Here is an 18,690-nt window from a genome sequence, read left to right as displayed (position 1 = left end):
AAAACAACTACCAGACTTTTAGAAGACATCTGAAGGCAGCCCTGTTCAGGGAGGCTTTTAATGTTTAATAGATTACTGTGTTTTATTTTTCTGTTGGAAGCCGCCCAGAGTGGCTGGGGAAACCCAGCCAGATGGACGGGGTATTAATAATAATAATAATAATAATAATAATAATAATAATAATAATAATAATAATAATAATAATTACTTGGTCTGTCCTCTGACAATACAATAAGATAAACACCCTGCTAAGGATGCAAATATGATAAAGGGCAGGATACAAATGTAATAATATTTACATTTACAATAATCTATCAGCAAAATATATACATTTTCATGTAGCCTAAAACTTTGGGGGGGGGGAGGGAATAAATTAGGTAAAATGTTAATTAGCTACATAAACTAAGTTATCTTCTCAGTTTTTTCACTAAAGTTTCCAAGTTTTAACACACTCCTGAGCCCTTCCCCAATTTAATAAAAAATATGTTTTCATGTCAGTGATATATACAGTACTACAATTTTAGATTCAGTCTCAACATATTCCCTCTAGGAATGAAACCTGGATGAATTTTATCTACCATTAACAGCTGGTGGGAAATTAAGTAAATAAAATTGTACATCGGGGCTAGCCAATATTTTTAAATGTGACGAAAAGCTTTTAATAACAAACAAAATATGTTTCTCAGATGATACCAGCAAGAACTAAGTGTTTAACCACAATAACTCTAGCAGAGTTGAATCTAATGCTGATGACTTTGTATATAATCTCTGCTCCAAATGTGTTGGAATACAAACATATTTCTCTTTCATTGGTAGTAAACGTGTTGATCGTACATATACAACTGGCTGTAACAACAGGACAGGAACATACAGTCCTTTGCGTAACAGTATCACTCTCCTGCAGGAAGCTCTGTACCAGGGCACCATGAACTGCGTAGGTATTTCATTTGAAAATGTATGTGTTCCAATTTTTTTTATTTAAAAAAATGTCAATGCTATTAGACACAATCCTGACACATTTAATTTTCACCGATTCCCATGAAAGAACATGCTAAACTCATTCCCACTGAAACCAACAGAGCTGCCTTAAGACATTTTAACTTTAATTGGCTGGTTCTCGTTATTTATACAATTTTCAGGAGAAAAAAATAAACTATCAATAACGTAATCGTCACTTCCTGGACTTTCTGCATTTCATTTCATGACCTTATTATTTAAAATGCACCACCACCACACATGAGGATGAAGTTAGGGTTAACTCAGAATATCCTGTAGCTCGGGATAACACTCAATCATTGGATGAAGTAGACTTCTAACACACAAAGGTTTGTGCCAAAGCAAGCTTGTAAGTCTTTAACGTGCACTAGACTTTATCTATACTGGCTATGGTATGGGCTCTCATTGTTTTGTATCCTGGCTCAGACATAGCTAGCTACCACTACTTTCAGAGAATCTTGTCAATGAATATCAAGAGGTGCCTGCAAAATAAAGGGCATAACCTGATTATTTTTTTAGGTACTCACCTGAGGATGCACTCCCAGGTCTATATTTTTATTGATAAGAAATGTGACCAAAGCTGTATGTCCATTCTGGGTTGCTATTTGCAATGCACTGGTATTGTGCTAAAGGAAAGACAATGGAGAGCAGTTTCTATTTCAAAGTAATTTAAAAAATAATGTTCTTTGAAGATTTTTCAAGAAGCAGGTGAAATGATTAAGGAAACCAATTTGCCACCATTCAGAGAACATGTTCTCTGGCTACAATCCACAAAGCTCTACCTCCACTGGCAGAGGAAGGAAGCCTCTGAAGACTAGTTGCTGGGAATCAGGGCCGGCCCTACAGCCAGGCTGGGTGGCGCAGGGCACCAGGGCGCCCTCCCGTGCTCGGCAGCCACGCTGCACGCTAAGCCCGCCCGCCCCACAGCAGCGCCTGGCAGCCACGCTGCGTGCTGAGCCCGCCCCGCCGTGTAGCAGTGGCCTGGCAGCCGTGCTGAGCCTGCCCGCCCACCGCACTGGGAAACGGTGGGGGGGGCGCCGGAGGGATCTGCCGCACCACGGTGCCAGGGCGCCAGGGATACTTAAGACGGCCCTGCTGGGAATCACAAGTAAGGAGAATGTACTCTGGTCGTGCTTATAGGCTTCCCACAGGCATCTGATTGGCCACTGTGACAAAAGGATGCTGGAGTTCATGGGCCTTTTGTTTGATTTACCAGTGGCTCTTTTTAACTTTTTAATGGTCTGACATACCGTAATATTATTTCCTGTTGTGGCTACTTCCTACAAATGCCTCACCATATTAACATGATGTAATACTTCACGAAGCCCACACCACTTTCTTATAACAAAAGGCTAATTGGTAGAATGTAGACTTCTGTAGGGTTGCCAGACTCAATAGTGGACAGGACTTCTGTGCCTTTAATTGCCCTGCTCTCTTTTGAGTCTGGGAACCTTAAAGAGAAACCAGCAGACCCTTTGCTTGGAAATTAAACAAAGGGTCTGCTGGTTTCTCTTTAAGGTTTCAAGACTCAAAAGAGAGCAGGGCAATTAAAGGCACAGAAGTCCTGCCCTCTATTGAGTTTGGCAACCATAGACTTCTGGGTGTCTATTTTGAATAAGGTGGTGGAAGGGATTTGGCCTGTGGTTCGCTATGGTCCAGTTAAGGCATAGCTGCCAAGTTTTCCCTTTTCTCGCGAGGAAGCCTATTCAGCATAAGGGAAAATCCCTTAAAAAAGGGATAACTCGGCAGCTATGTTAAGGTATCACAAGCTTGGCTCAAGAAACCATGGACCAAGAATAAGACAAATGCTCACAGGCTCCCTTCTTTCTCCTCACCGTGTGCATCTGGCTTGAATGAAGAAGCATGAACATGCATAGGATTATGCTGTATAACATGGAAAGCAGAAAAATCTTGTTTTCAAGAATGACAGCCATTGCTTCTCCCCTTGGCAGCTATTCCACACCACTGATTTCCGATTAGAATGTGAATGCTTATAACTAAGAGACACCATTAGCAAATAACTGGGCATTCCAGCTTACATGCTTTTTAAATCTTACTAGACTAGGGGGGTGGGGGTGGGAGTTTCCTTTCTGTTTCTGCCAAAAGAAAGCCCAGCATGTTTTCTTGAGCTTCCACAAGAAGAGAGATTAAAAAGACTAGAGTTTCTTCAGTTATAAGATTATTTAAGCAATCTGTTTATATATTTTAAAAGTCTCATTGTATTTGGTGAGGCTTACTCTAAGATTGATGATATAGGATAGCAGCCTAAGAATATCAACATACTTTATTGGAAATATTGATGTCACTTCCAGCTTCCAATAACAGATCGGCACACCCTTCGTGGCCTCCTTCCACAGCTAGGTAAAACGGGGTTTCACCATTCTATAACGAAACAATACAAAAGGTTTGCACTTGTATCATAAACAATGCAATGGTTCAATCTCAGACATGGCTGAGGAAAAAATGCTTGATTTGAGCCACAGTGGTTTCCTCCAGTTCCTTTGCAAATGGCACCATGCTCACCGCCCAGAGTAAAACCAAATTAGACACCAGAAACAGATGGCATGGTGGGCAGTGGTGTTCACCTGGCTTCCAGGCAAATTTCTCCAAGTAAGGAAAATAAGGCTATTATTTTTAGGTAAAAACCTCTGCAGCGCATAATTGTCTCTAGGTAAGATCCCCAAAGTGATACTTCCATTCTCTGAAGAAGTGTGCATGCACACGAAAGCTCATAGCAATGACAAACTTATAGTCATGCTGGCCACATGACCTGGAAGCTGTACACCAGCTCCCTCGGCCAGTAAAGCGAGATGAGCACCACAACCCCAGAGTCGTCCGTGACTGGACCTAATGGTCAGGGGTCCTTTACCTTTAAGGTGCTACTGGAAGGATTTTTTCTATTTTATTTATTTTACTTCCATTAACATACATGAAAGATGTTACAGGTTGACATAAATGTGTGTATAGATACTAATACTAATACCAATTTATTATTTATACCCCGCCCATCTGGCTGAGTCTCCCCAGCCACTCTGGGCGGCTCCCAATCGAGTGTTACAAACAATACAGCATTAAATATTAAAAACTTCCCTAAACAGGGCTGCCTTCAGATGTCTTTTAAAAATAGGATAGCTGCTTATTTCCCTGACATCTGATGGGAAGGCATTCCACAGGGAGGGCACCACTACTGAGAAGACCCTCTGTTTCGTTCCCTGTAACGTCACTTCTCGCAATGAGGGAACCGCCAGAAAGCCCTCAGCACTGGACCTCAGTGTCCGGGCTGAACGATGGGGGTGGAGACCCTCCTTCAGGTACACTGGACCGAGGCTGTTTAGGGCTTTAAAGGTCAGCACCAACACTTTGAATTTTGATCGAAAATGTACTGGGAGCCAATGCAGACCTCTCAGGATCGGTGTTATATGGTCCCGGCGGCCACTCCCAGTCACCAGTCTAGTGGCCACATTCTGGATTAGTTGTAGTTTCCGTGTCACCTTCAAAGGTAGCCCCACGTAGAGCGCATTGCAGTAGTCCAAGCGGGAGATAACTAGAGCATGCACCACTCTGGCGAGACAGTCTGTGGGCAGGTAGGGTCTCAGCCTGCGTACCAGATGGAGCTAGTAGACAGCTGCGCTGGATACAGAATCAACCTGTGCCTCCAATGAACAAATCTTACAAATTGTGGCAACGTGACTTCTTTTTACATCTTTATGTTTACCTGATTTAACTCATCTATTTCTTTCCACTCTTGAAGAAGAACTTCTACCACCTCACTGTGACCATTTTTAGCAGCCAGGTGCAATGCAGTGTTTCCTTCCTGTAAAATAACACATACATAAATAAATTATACACGTATAATATTCATTATCACCACTTAAAGCAGATATCCTTGGAGTAAATAGAAACTCTAGAGCACTGATCACAAGTCTATATGGGCACTATGCAATCTGGAATAGAACATAGCATTTTGAGTGCAGGTTATAAAATTAAATCTTAATTTTCCCACCCTCCTTTTATCTATTCCTGTGTCTCTAATGGAATGGAAAGAATTAGGGATCATGGAAGGAAGAGTGTGAAGCAAGAATAAAATGCCCTAGCTGACTGGGGTAGGCAGAATCCAAGCTAGTTAGATGTATTTTCTTTTATTTAAAAAAATCCAGGTGGAAAAAAAAATACTGTTTGTGTTACAGAACATGGTGCTCCATATTCCAAGAATAGGAATTCGTTTTCAGTACTAGAAGTGAACTGAGCTTCCACACAAGAGTCCACTCCTGGTTAGATTTATTCATTTCAGCAGTCCAATTTATACAGTAATTGTTGTTTTGCTGTTGCTCTTGTTAAACAATTGGAAGTTAGAAACCCCTGCTGTTGTACTGCAAATCAGCTAGAGATCTACCAGCAGACGCCAATCTACCATATGTATATCCCCCGCCCTACCAAAGTTGGAAAAAGGGTAAAAACACATATTTTAACCAACATTAGTTTTGTGTACTATAATATACAAAATACTAATCATGTTAATGGTCCAGTGCTTATCAAAATGAAGCACTAATTCTGAGCAGGATAATTTAGAACTAAGTTGATACAGATACAATGTTTTCTTACATAAGCGCGGCTACTAATAAACTTAAGTTTGGTGTGAAAATTGTAAAAAGGAACAGTGGCATACAAATATTCTAAATAGATGCATAAATGTAGCAGCATGGTATATTAAATGGCAAAGTAAAATTAAGCACTGTTCAATCTATCCTCTCCCCCTTTTTATTGCCAGAACTCACAGTGTTTTAATACAGTGTTTAACATGGGTAAGAAAGTACAGCTTTTAGTTGGAAATGCCACTTATTGCAAAATACCCAAAGGCAATAAGTATTTATTTGAATTCTTGTGATAAACTTACATTGTCCTTTTCTGAGGTAGATAAGTTAAGGGAAATCAACTCGTTCGTCATTTCTACATGGCCCATTTCAGCTCCAAGAAGGAATGGCTTCCTACCTTTCTAGGAAACAGTAGAAACAGTAAATAATTAAGATGTCAGTGTGGAAGTAAAAAGCTCTTGGAGAAATTTTGTCAAGTATTACAGTGCCCTTACAAATGCACACTCCTATATATGTGGCTGCAAACACCTATACAATTAATGATATATAACTGCCAAATACTTGGGTCCTAGCTCCACCGCTCCAAAACCTGTCAGTACAGTGGTACCTCTGGTTACGAACTTAATTTGTTCTGGAGGTCCGTTCTTAACCTGAAACCGTTCTTAACCTGAGGTACCACTTTAGCTAATGGGGCCTCCCTCTGTGCCGCCAGCACGCAATTTCTGTTCTCATCCTGAGGTAAAGTTCTTAACCCAAGGTACTACTTCTGGGTTAGCGGAGTCTGTAACCCAAAGTGTTTGTAACCTAAGGTGTTTGTAATCTGAGGTACCACTGTACCAGAAACAACAGAGGAGAAACTGGACAACTGCTATCATGGATAGATATGATGTGGAAACCTAATGTATAAATGATGTAGTCTCTCTCTAGAAAACCTATAATGAGTTGGGAACCTGTGATCCTCCAGATATTGTTGGTCCTCACCTTTGGAGAATGGTCAGGGATGAAGGGAGTTGTATTCAAACAACATCTAAAGGGCCACAGATTCACCACCTCACCATAGGCAAAGAGGTAAAGGAAGAGAACTTTAAATAGTGATTACCAGAAGCCCATAATTGCTATAGAATATGATACAGTGCCCGTAGGGAGACTTAAGAAGATGGGCAACATCATCATGGTGTTAGGAGAAAAAGATAAAAAGAGCAGCCTTGGCCCAGTATACCTGAAGGAGCATCTCCATCCCCATTATTAAGCCCAGACACTGAGGTCCTAGAAGAAGCGAAGCTACAAGGAACCAGGCAGAGAACTTTAAATAGTGATTACCAGAAGCCCATAATTGCTATAGAATATGATACAGTGCCCGTAGTGGCGCCCTCAGTAGTGGCGCCCTCCCTGTGGAACACCCTCCCTTCAGATTCCAAGGAGATAAAGAACTACATAACTTTTAGAAGACATCTGAAGGCAGCCCTGTGACAAGCACCACAAATGAAATTTTACTGTGACTATATGCATTGTTATCCTAGATGTTTACAAAAAAAAATATTCACAAAATTTACTAATGCTATCCAGAAATATCCACTGGCAAATAACCCATCGTATAGTATATGCATGATACCTCATCAGGCTTATTAAGATCCATCAAGTGGAGATCTTGGATAAAATAATCCACTATTCTAACATTATTGTTCTGGGCTGCAAAGTGCAGGACATTCATTCCCTCCTAAGGAAAAGACAGAACAGATTAGTAAAATGGAATAAAACATTCTTCTGTTGTGAAAAAATCTTAATGTTGTTTTACATCCACCAGTAACAAACCTTGTTCTTAGCTTTTTGATCAGCGCCTGCTTTAATCAACATCAGCATTATGTCCAGATTTCCAGACCACGCAGCAAGATGAATTGCAGTAAGTCCATGCTCCAAGTTTTAAAAAAGAACAATTAAAATGCAGTTAAGTCACAATGCAATTCCAAACTGCTCTTTTCAATTTATACTTTGCAGCATTATATAGTTAACGAACATAATAAATGGGGATTAGCTCATAAATTCTATGGAATTCAGACAAAGCCACTTAAACCTGTGAGGCTGGGAGCAATGTGTGGGTTCTTTTGACAGAGTGTACGTAGCTCTTTTTAAGAATTTCATAATCATTTTAACAAAGTTGTACAGTAGGTCAGCATTGTTTGGCATAGGAAGCTGAGGCTGAGAGATGGAGGCCTCTCCATGTAGGGAGTTCATGTGTGAGGTGACATTTGAATCAAATACAGTACTTAACAATTTTTATTGCACAAACCATTTTTTAGTTCATATATTATTTGTAGAGTTACCCTTAAAAAGCACTCACTGATCCCAACAGTAGTCTGCTTACTTAATTCAACCACAGACAAGTATCAAATAGCAATGATGTAGCAATGAGTGCATTTTTTTCCTAACTCTCCCGATCCTATTATTAAAAAATAGCTATTTCTGAAGACATTATAGGTTAAAAGGTAAGAGAAGCAATTGTCTCAAATCCATCTTGTTCTCTCTCTCAAAAATCTTAGTGTACATAGACCTAACTCCCATGTTAATTGACATCATTTGCAAAGCAACTTTCAAAATGTGTAAATGTAAGTGGGACAATTTTTTTAAAAAAACTAGTACAGTAATTTCACTGCACATCTAGGTTTTCCATTTAAAACTGAGACAGCTCTTGATTTTGCCTGATATAAAGCAAACTTTGACATTTTGTGCTTTTTTTCTTGCTTGAGTATGTTTAAACTAGCCAATATATGCAGAACACCTGAAACAAAAAAGTTAAATAATTATTTTTATTCCTAATTTGTAAGGAAGATGTTTCGGAGGGAGATATTAACATTTCAATATGTTTTAATTTTAAAAAATTACTCTTTCCCCCTTCAAATACTGTGTGCAAAAAAGGACGACCCAGCAATGCCAGTGTTCCTACAAAATATTCCTATTTGTCTGTGTCAACAATAAAAAAGAACTTCTTCCTTTTTTTGCATACCTTATCTGCTACATCAACTCTGGCTTTGTGATGGAGGAGAAAGTCTACTGCAGATACATGATTTCCTGCAACAGCAAAATGGAGTGCTGTGCGCTTCAGCTAAAATAAGAAAATAAAAGTGACAGAATAACACTGAAGAGCTTTCAATCTTCTGATCAGTAATAAAAGCAAAATGTTCAGCATCTAGACAATCCCAAATTTCAATTCCTTTTCCTTTAGTACCGGTCAACAACAATTTGATTTGGATTTTCATTAGAAAATTATTTCCCCACAACTATATGTGAATGACGATACCTTTAAATATAAAGAGTAGGTACAATAAACTCAATGGGCTCTGCCAAGCAGGTTAATATTTGTAGATAACAGTCTGTGGAAATGTGAAATATTTGTTCACAAGGACACTAATTAATATATGCAAATAACATTGTTTTCACAGGCTCCACTGCCAGATGCCCAGATAAGAATAGAGGTACCAGCAAACTGTTCTTAAGTACTGTGCTACCATTTCCGTATAAGTGTTGACATTGCATTGTGTGTTTAGGACATTGCTCTTAGCCCAAGGAGCTCTTAACCCAACACCTTTAATAGTAGTATGGAAGAAGAGGGAATTTCATCTGGTGCAACTTGGACAACAAACTCCCCCGCCTCCTCCTCCTCTCTTTCTTTTCAATATTTTTATTCCCCTGTATCATAAAACAGTATCACAGCAGTTTACAACAATATATATATATATATATATATATATATATATATATATATATATATACACACAAATCCAAACAATAAAATCAGAAGAAGTTAAAAACAAGTTAAAAGCAAAAAGGAATTAGAAACAAATAGCAATAGACAGTTGTGGATGATGCTCAAATTCCATGTTGTACATGAGTATTAAAGGTGCTGGTGTCCTATCCATAGCTGCCAAGTTCTCCCTTTTTTAAAGGGAAATTCCATTATGCTGAATAGGCTTCCTCGCGAGAAAAGGGAAAACTTGGCAGCTATGGTCCTATCCTGTTTTTTTACCTCTCTACTCTAGTTAATTTATGATCGCGCCCCTAGGGGGTTCCCCTCGAGACTAAGGATACTCAAGATCACAAAGATTAACCCCCACTTTAGAATGTCACTCTGCAGAAAAGATTAGGGATTCTGCTGGTTTACCATCTGCCTCACTGCTCAGAGGTTTCCCTGCCTGAGTTGACAGAGCTCTGGTCTCAGATGTGGTGCTGAGGACTCCCAGACTGCTGGGTCTGGAGGACTTCAACATCCATGCATGGGCATAGCCAGGATTTTTGTTAGAGGGAGAAGGACTTTGTTGGGGGGGGGGGGCGCAGAACTTTTGTTGGGGTGGCAGAACCGACGTGATTGGTCAGTTAGTTAAGTGCTTCTATTGTTTAACTTGATGGGGGCAGCTGCCCGCCCCTTGGCTACGCTCATCCTGAGGTGGCTCAGGACTTCATGATTGCCATGGTGCATAATCAGAGTCTAAATTAGTCTATCTAGATGTCAGAAATCCAATAAGCCCTCATGTGAATTGGACAAGAATAAAACTTAATGTCTCATTTAAATTTAGGAATACCCAAGTGGCATATACTGGACAGGATCACTTTTATAGAGTAAGCAGAATGTTTTGATCAATGAGCGAGGCCCATAGAATTTGACATGAATTTGAGCACGGCCTGAATTCTTAGTAGTCAACATGGCAATACACATTTTGCAGTCTCTTGAAATAAAAGTTGTTTAAGGAAATAAGAATATCCTTACTGGATCAAAGCAAAAGCCGATCTAGTCCAACTTTCTGTTTTCACAGTGTCCAACCAGACAATAGCACTCTCCTGCTTGTGATCCCCAAAACACATATTTGAAACATTCCCTTTAAGAGCAGTGTGTTGCAGTTAGGTAATTTTAGGCTTTGGACATGATGGTGTTGTGGAGGTTCCCTGTTCAGATGGTAATGTGTATTATACTTACACTATTTACAGCATTAATATTAATTCTTTTCTTAAACAGCCTTTCCATTGTGTCCAGATTATTAGTTTTAGCAGCATGCTGAAATTCCTCTTCGTCTGGTAGCACTGCAAAACAAAAGGCACGGGACTTTTGAAATATTAAAAGAAATGATCACAAAGTTAAATTTATGTGCTATGTTTTTATCCCACCTTTCCACAGAGTGGTGGACAGTGGTCCTTCTTCCCCTCTTCCCATTTTATAATGGGAAGGGCCATAGCTCAGTGGAAAAATATTTGGTTTGAACACAAAAGTTCCTGGGTTCAATCTGCATCTCTTCCAGGGGCAGCATTGAGAAACCCCTGCCTGAAACCTTGGGCTGCTGCCAATCAGTGTTGGCAATACCACGCTAGATGGACTGATGGTCTCACTTGGTATAAGACAGCGTATTATGATCATCATAAATCTGTGAGGCAAGTAAGAATGACTGATGCCAAGGATATCTAGTGAGCATAATGGTGGAGTGATGATTTGAACTCAGGTCTCCCTGATCCTAACCCAGTGATGGCGAACCTATGACACGTGTGTCAGCACTGACACGCATAGCCATTTTCAGTGACACGCGTCTGCATGCCGAGACCTCACTTCCGGCCGGCGGCAGAATGCCACAGGCGACGTATCTCTGGGGGCCTTGTGGACTTCCGGCGAGGCAAGATGGCGGTTGGCACAGAGCTGTGGAGCTCCTGAAAGTGACCAGCGGTGCAGAAGCTGCTGGACGGGCTCCTGAGCCACCAAAACCGCCACCACCCAGACACTGGGGGCCACCAGTGCAGCAGCCAGGGAGCTGCCGGACCCCACCCCCACCCCACGAACCTGACGGACAGCCTCGAGGCACTCCGGAGGCCGGAGGAGGGAAAAGGAAGCCCCGGCACAGGCCTGAGCCCAGATGCCCACTGGGAAAGACCTCTCGGTTTTGCTTTATTTTTTTCCCTTAAAAAAATTTACATAATGTTTCCCTCCCCCTTTTCCTTTTTTTAAAGGGGAAACGATTATACATTTTTGTTATTTAAACTATAAATACCGCAAAATTATGGTTTTTTTCTCGAAGTGACACACCACCCGAGTTATGCTCGGTTTTTTGGCGAATTTTAACACACCAGGCTCAAAAGGTTGCTCATCACTGTCCTAACCCAACATGCTAGTGCTCATGCCACATACCACTGTTATATGCCTATATTTCATGCAGTGATAATTAAAGATATAACAATTATTTAGTATATAATAAATAGTCTATAATAAATAAGTGAAAAGGAGATTCAAACGAAAAGAGGTTTTAAAAGCCAGATATTTGAGTGGACCTGTTAAGTCTGACCACAGTACAGAAAACAAAATAGCACATACACTTTTATTTTATTTTTTTAAAAATGCTCCTAGAAGAGCAATAACAGGACAGAGTTAAAGCTCGACTGCAATCACAGAGGTGGATTCTCCTAGCACAGCAGTGCTTCTGTTACTAGCCTGTAAAAACATTCATTTCCACCCTCACTAACAGCAACCAGAATCAAATTGTTAAGAAAACAGTGGTTGTGACTTTACAAGGACCCCAGTTTAATGCTCTGCTTTATCACATTTATTTGATGTGCTTCATTCATGCAGAGAGTGCAAGAGATCACTTCATATTCTATTGACATTGCACACATGAAAGGAAAGAAAAAGGGGTGTTTGCTTGATTCTGGTCAAGGAGGGGAAAGGCAAATAGACCAGACAGACTGGTCCTTCAGCATTCTCCCTTTCATGATGAATTTGATAGTGCACTTTGGCCCACATTCCCTGCTTTCAGCCTGGGCTCCTATTCGCAAAAGTAAGCCAGAGGAAAGAATAGGCAGGCACAGGTAATTTAAAAACTTCTATGGGAAGTGTTTATATTTGAGGTTTAATTACTGCAGAGGCAGGTGAATATTAAGTACTCTGGGCTTGGACAGAAAAAGTGCTCCTAAGAAGCAATATTCCAAAAGCCATGAATTTAAAGTGTATAATTTGCTTACTACTATGAAGATGTATTTGTTTTGGAGGAATGGCTGAATTCCACACCAGCGTTTCCTGCATCAAGCAGAATGTAGGACTAATGGTCCTAATAAGGTCTCCACCCAGCTCTATGATATGAATGAATACAGCCCTAAAGGAGCCTTGGAAGAAAAAAATATATGCATTGCTCTGAATCAGGGTAGGCAACCTAAGGTCCGTGGGCCGGATGCGGCCCAATTGCCTTCTCAATCCAGCCCATGGACGGTCCAGGAATCAGCATGTTTTTACATGAGTAGAATGTGTGCTTTTATTTAAAATGCATCTCTGGGTTATTTGTGGGGTACAGGAATTTGTTCATTTTCCCGCCCAAAATATAGTCCGGCCCACACATGGTCTGATGGCTTAAAAAGGTTGCTGACCCCTGCTCTGAATTGTTTAAATTATTTGATTGAGGTATATGGTTTTCCCAGTAGTGATATATGGAAGTGAGAGCTGAGCCATAAAGAAGGCTGATCGCCAAAGAATTGATGCTTTTGAATTATGGTGCTGGAGGAGACTCTTGAGAGTCCCATGGACTGCAAGAAGATCAAACCTATCCATTCTGAAGGAAATCAGCCCTGAGTGCTCACTGGAAGGGCAGATCATGAAGCTGAGGCTCCAATACTTTGGCCACCTCATGAGAAGAGAAGACTCCCTGGAAAAGACCCTGATGTTGGGAAAGATTGAGGGCACTAGGAGAAGGGGACGACAGAGGACGAGATGGTTGGACAGTGTTCTCGAAGCTACGAACATGAGTTTGACCAATCTGCGGGAGGCAGTGCAAGACAGGAGTGCCTGGCGTGCTCTGGTCCATGGGGTCACGAAGAGTCGGACACGACTAAACGACTAAACAACAACAACAACATAGGAAATACCAGGGAGGACTGGAGTTGATTAAGAGGGAGTCAAAGCAGTTTGAAGGAAAGTGTTCTGGCTGGAAACTTTTTTTTGGACCAATTCGATCAGATACTCCCTGCCGATGTAGACAGATTCCTCCGAGCTGGAAGGCCCACCACTTGCTCCCTGGACCCGTGCCCGTCTTGGCTGATTAGAGCGTGTCCAGATGAGGTACGGGCCCCCCTGGGTGAGATCATCAACTTGTCCCTGGGCACAGGGACTTTCCCAGAGGAGTTGAAGGAGGCAGTGGTGCGTCCACTCTTAAAGAAAACATCTCTAGATCCTTTAGATCTATCCAATTATCGCCCGGTTTCGAATCTTCCGTACCTGGGTAAGATAATTGAGAGAGTGGTTGCCGAACAGCTTGGTAGGTTTCTGGATGAAACATCGGCTCTACCGGTAGATCCATTTCAGTCTGGCTTTCGCCCTGGTCATGGGACCGAGACAGCTCTGGTCGCCTTAACAGATGATCTCCGTAGACAGCTGGATCGAGGTGGGTCGGGACTGCTGATTCTTTTAGATCTGTCAGCAGCCTTCGATATGGTCGATCATGAACTTTTAGACCACCGCCTTGCCGACGTGGGGATTCAGGGCACAGTCCAACAATGGCTGCGTTCCTTCATCTCAGGTCGGGGACAGAGGGTGGTGCTAGGGAGGGAGTTGTCGCCGCGGCACCCCTTGGTGTGTGGAGTCCCGCAAGGCGCAATCCTTTCCCCAATGCTTTTTAATATCTTTATGCACCCCCTTGCCCAGATTGTCCGGAGTTTTGGGCTGGGTTGTCATCAATATGCTGATGACACCCAGATCTATCTGTTGATGGACGGCTGCCCTGCCTCGGCCCCGGACACACTCACCAGGTGCTTGGAAGCTGTGGCTGGATGGCTACGTGGGAGCCGACTGAAGCTAAATCCTTCGAAGACAGAGGTCCTCTGGCTAGGTCGGGGCGACATGGGGTTGGGGGGCCAACTCCCATCTTTTGCAGGGGCTCAATTGGTACCAGCGCCTTCTGTCAAGAGTTTGGGTGTAACCTTTGACGCCTCCCTTTTCAAGGAGGCGCAGGTTGCATCCACAGCAAAGGTGGCATTTTTCCATCTCTGCCGCATCAAGCAGTTGGTCCCTTACCTCTCTCGCCCCGATCTGGCCACAGTGATCCATGCGACGATCACCTCCAGGCTTGACTATTGTAACTCGCTCTACGCAGGGTTGCCCTTAAAGCTGACCCAGAAACTCCAGCGGGTGCAGAATGCCGCGGCGAGGCTCCTTACAGGGTCCCGGCCGCGGGATCACATTCATCCAGTGCTTTACCAGCTGCACTGGCTCCCGGTGGAGTACAGGATCAGGTTTAAGGTGCTGGTTTTGACCTTTAAAGCCCTATGCGACTTGGGACCCTCGTACCTACGGGACCGCCTCTCCTGGTATGCCCCGCGGAGGACCTTAAGGTCCACAAATAATAATATTCTGGAGATCCCGAGTCATAAGATGGCTAGATTGGCCTCTACTAGAGCCAGGGCCTTTTCAGTACTGGCCCCAACCTGGTGGAACACTCTTTCCCAGAAGACCAGGGCCCTGCGGGATTTGTCATCTTTCCGCAGGGCCTGCAAGACAGAGCTGTTCCGCCTGGCCTTTGGGTTAGACTCAGCCTGACCCCCGTGTTTTCCTCCCTCATGGCTTGGATTTATGGCCTACTTGAAATGAGGCTGCACTTTAAATTTTAATACTGTATTTTAATCTGTATTTTAATTAATTGTTTTTATGTTTTATTGTAATTCTGTTGGTGTCAGCCGCCCTGAGCCCGGCTTTTGACTGGGGAGGGCGGGGTATAAATAAAAATTTATTATTATTATTATTATTATTATTATTATTATTATTATTAAGCCTTCCAGGACAATAATATAGAATAAGCCCCACAGGGCACTGACTTCAGAGGGTACATTCAGAACCCCATCTTAATACAGTGGAACCTCGGTTTATGAACACCTCGGTTTATGAATTTTCGGTTTATGAACGCCGCAGACCCATCTGGAACGGATTAATTCATTTTCCATTACTTTCAATGGGAAAGTTCGTTTCAGTTTATGAACAGACTTCCGGAACCAATTACACCCATGCTTCGGGTTAAGTACGCTTCAGGTTGCGTACTCTGCGGACCCGTCTGGAACGGATTAATCCACTTTCCATTACTTTCAATGGAAAAGTTCGCTTCAGTTTATGAACGCTTCAGTTTATGAACAGACTTCCAGAACCAATTGTGTTCATAAACTGAGGTACCACTGTACTGCAAATGGGCCATTCAGATAACACAAATAGGCAACAGGTTGGCAACTTAATAAAAAAAAACTTATCAGATTTTCCATGTTAAAAAGGAAATCTGGATTAAATGGGAAATGTTTTTATGTCTACAATGCCATGTGGGATGCTGGAAAAAAAATGCATACATGATGAGCACCCATCCCATAATAAACACCAGCATGGAAGTACCCCTAGTAAACATGCACATTTGTAAAACATTGGTCTGTTTTGATTTTAGAAAATCCATTTCGTGTTCCTCTTGCTGAGATAATATGTGCACTGTTTCCATTTTCACTTTTTATGAAAAATGATAAACCCTAGCTCAGTGTTTTTCAAACAGCTGGCTCAGACCCCTTTCATGTGGGCCTCAGTGCCATAGTCTGCCCAGTGCCTCCTCAGTTGCCTACCCTGCTCCTTAGCTATGCCATAGCGCCTTTTGGTTGGACTTAATGTGTGCCAACGCTAGCAACTCTTTGTGTGCCGAGTACAGATGGCTGAGGAATTGAGTTTGGGAAAGGAGACCAAAGTCTTCCTCCTCAGAGGGGAAAGGGCCAGAGTAGGTGTTGAAAGGGCGAAATATACAACCAAATAACCAATCTCCGCCTGTCTTTGGCTTGAGGAAAAGTGAGCTATGGAACTCCCTGCCACAAGGGAAACATTGCAGGAAATAATTTAGCAATTTCCAAAGATGAATTAGGTTATCAGTAGAAAATGATGTAACGGGCTGCTTGATTGTGCCAAACTGCCTCCATCTGGTGAAAGCTCTCTTCCTGCGTAACGGGTGGGCATCAGAAATGGCCAGCCACTTTTTGGCTGCTTGCAATATCTATTTATCTGCCTTATAGGATTATTATAAATATTACTGAAATAATGTCAGTGGAGCACTTTGAACTATATGAAAGAGGAATTATTACCAATTTTCAGCCGGAAAGTGGTGGAGGGAACGCACCCCAGAATCTGCTGACCTTTCCTCTGCTCTTCCGGTGTTCCAGGGCTGTTCCCTGTTACTGAAAAACTTTTCAGGATTCGACTCCTGTTTTTTATACCCTACAGAAGGGAATTTCTGAAATGGGAAGGAGGGAGGAGCTTCCATTCCTTCCCGCTCCAGCTGGAATTGATTTATGTCGTTCAACCACGTAGATGCGTAAAAGCGCACAATGCAATCGGGGAAGGAATTGCTGCTGCCTGTTGTAAGTTGTTTAGAGACACACGGGCCCCCGAGAGAGAATTTACCAACATAAAACTAATCCTCTCCTGGCGCTTAGTAGAAATTACGGTTTTTGTCTGTCTAAAAACAAACCCTCTTATAGTCTCGCGAGCTGCTGCTGACAAAAAGAAGCGCGCTTTCTCAGCCAAGGACGCCTCGACGCGCGTGAAAAGCGCAAGGAACCAAAGGCCCATTTGCGCCTCTGGTCTGCCTTTTCCCGCCTTCCGCGGGGTGGGAAGGACCGCCATCTTCGCGGGGCCGGCTGCTGGGCTGCCAGTCATAATAATAACGCCAGGGGCTTGTCGGCGTGGTGCCGAGCAGCGCCCTCTCCCTTCCCCAGCGGGGCACCTCCTGAGCCACGGAACAACAGCACTCACAAGTCCCCGCGTTCGCCGCCTCTGCTGCCGCCGTCGCCTTCGGGCTGCTGCTTTCTTCTTTGGGACTCCGATTCAGAAAGCCCATAAAATCAGTCAGGCCTTTCACTGCGCGGCTCCAGGTTTCCTCCATGGCGCTGCTGAGAGAAGCAGCAGGTGCTGGGCGAGTGTGTGTCGCTTTCGAGGGGCAACTCCCTGTCCACAAGCATCAGCTGTGTGTGCGTTTCTCCGTCAACTAGATAAGAAATATGGGCTACCGTCAGTCTAGGAGCTGGCAAACAAAGGAGGACCTGAGAAGTAGGTGACGAGGGTGACTAAGACCTGGTCGGATTCGTAGGAAGTTTGTTCCTGCCCTATATTGCCTATTTTTACACCCCGATGCTGATGAAAGGTAGGCGCGTCCACTGAAATCCAAAGGCAGGAGGAATCAGTTCTGGTCGAATAAAGAGTCCTGAGAGATGTAATTAAAAACATTTATTTTTTGATCAGGACCACCAAAGGCGCGCTGCCTGTTTTGCAATGGGAAATGTAGCATAGGTATATAATATTGTTAGGAATTTGGGGCGGGGCACAGACTCCACATTCTAAGTTTAGTAAAAGGTAGAATTTAGCTAGTATTTGCCAGGGCAGTGAAAAATACAGGCTGGACCAGTTCTTCTGTTCAGGAGATCACTGATAGTGATGGCATTAAAAACACAAAGAGAGCCAAATAAGAATAGGCCACGGAGGTGCTCACTTCTCTGCCCACAAGAAGTGGACAAAAACAAAAGAAGTGGGGAGGTTGCTAGGGTTAATGGGGTGTGATGTCAACAAAGAAAAAAAGGTGTCCTTTTAAAACAGGTTTTGAAGCAGGGTTTTGGGGGAAGGAGGGAGGGGCCAGAACTCCACTGGAGGAGACTGCATGCAGAGACTTGGGAAGCTGGCTGACTGCTGCTTTGGAGCCAAGCTTGCTGAAGGAATGAGAGAAGTAATCAGACCCGCTGGTAGGGTGTAATGTTCTGCACTCCTTCCATCAGAACTCAGGTTGTAAACATGTGTAAACTAAACTTCTATTATGAAAGGATGTCATATGGAGGAGGGAGAAATATTGTTTTCTGCTGCTCCAGAGAAGCGGACACGGAGCAATGGATTCAAACTTCAAGAAAGAAGATTCCACCTAAACATTAGGAAGAACTTTCCTGACAGTAAGAGCTGTTCGGCAGTGGAATTTGCTGCCAAGGAGTGTGGTGGAGTCTCCTTCTTTGGAGGTCTTTAAGCAGAGGCTTGACAGGCATATGTCAAGAATGCTTTGATGGTGTTTTCTGCTTGGCAGGGGGTTGGACTGGATGG

The 18,690-nt window shown here is 42.9% G+C and overlaps 1 protein-coding gene across 6 annotated transcripts in view; it reads right to left on the bottom strand.

The window, feature by feature from the left end:
* Positions 1-18,058, bottom strand: part of ANKDD1B (ankyrin repeat and death domain containing 1B) — a 42,752-nt gene extending 24,694 nt beyond the window's left edge. For all 6 annotated transcript variants that reach the window (XR_015946144.1, XM_060280238.2, XM_088652991.1 and 3 more), the window contains exons 1-9: positions 17,365-18,058; positions 10,555-10,658; positions 8,590-8,688; positions 7,401-7,499; positions 7,201-7,305; positions 5,891-5,989; positions 4,712-4,810; positions 3,280-3,378; positions 1,524-1,622 (exon numbers count right to left, since the gene is read on the bottom strand). Coding sequence is in view for 5 of the 6 variants with exons in the window: in XM_060280238.2 (XP_060136221.1) it covers positions 1,524-1,622; positions 3,280-3,378; positions 4,712-4,810; positions 5,891-5,989; positions 7,201-7,305; positions 7,401-7,499; positions 8,590-8,688; positions 10,555-10,658; positions 17,365-17,494 (933 nt within the window). In the remaining variant the exon portion in view is untranslated. The remainder of the gene's footprint in view (positions 1-1,523; positions 1,623-3,279; positions 3,379-4,711; positions 4,811-5,890; positions 5,990-7,200; positions 7,306-7,400; positions 7,500-8,589; positions 8,689-10,554; positions 10,659-17,364) is intronic.
* Between the last annotated feature and the right edge of the window lie 632 nt (positions 18,059-18,690).

This window comes from Zootoca vivipara, chromosome 10, assembly GCF_965207765.1.
Source record: "Zootoca vivipara chromosome 10, rZooViv2.hap1.1, whole genome shotgun sequence".
NCBI lineage: Eukaryota > Metazoa > Chordata > Lepidosauria > Squamata > Lacertidae > Zootoca > Zootoca vivipara.
Note: the sequence above shows the minus strand (reverse complement) of the source record. Positions and strands in the feature narration are given on the sequence as shown.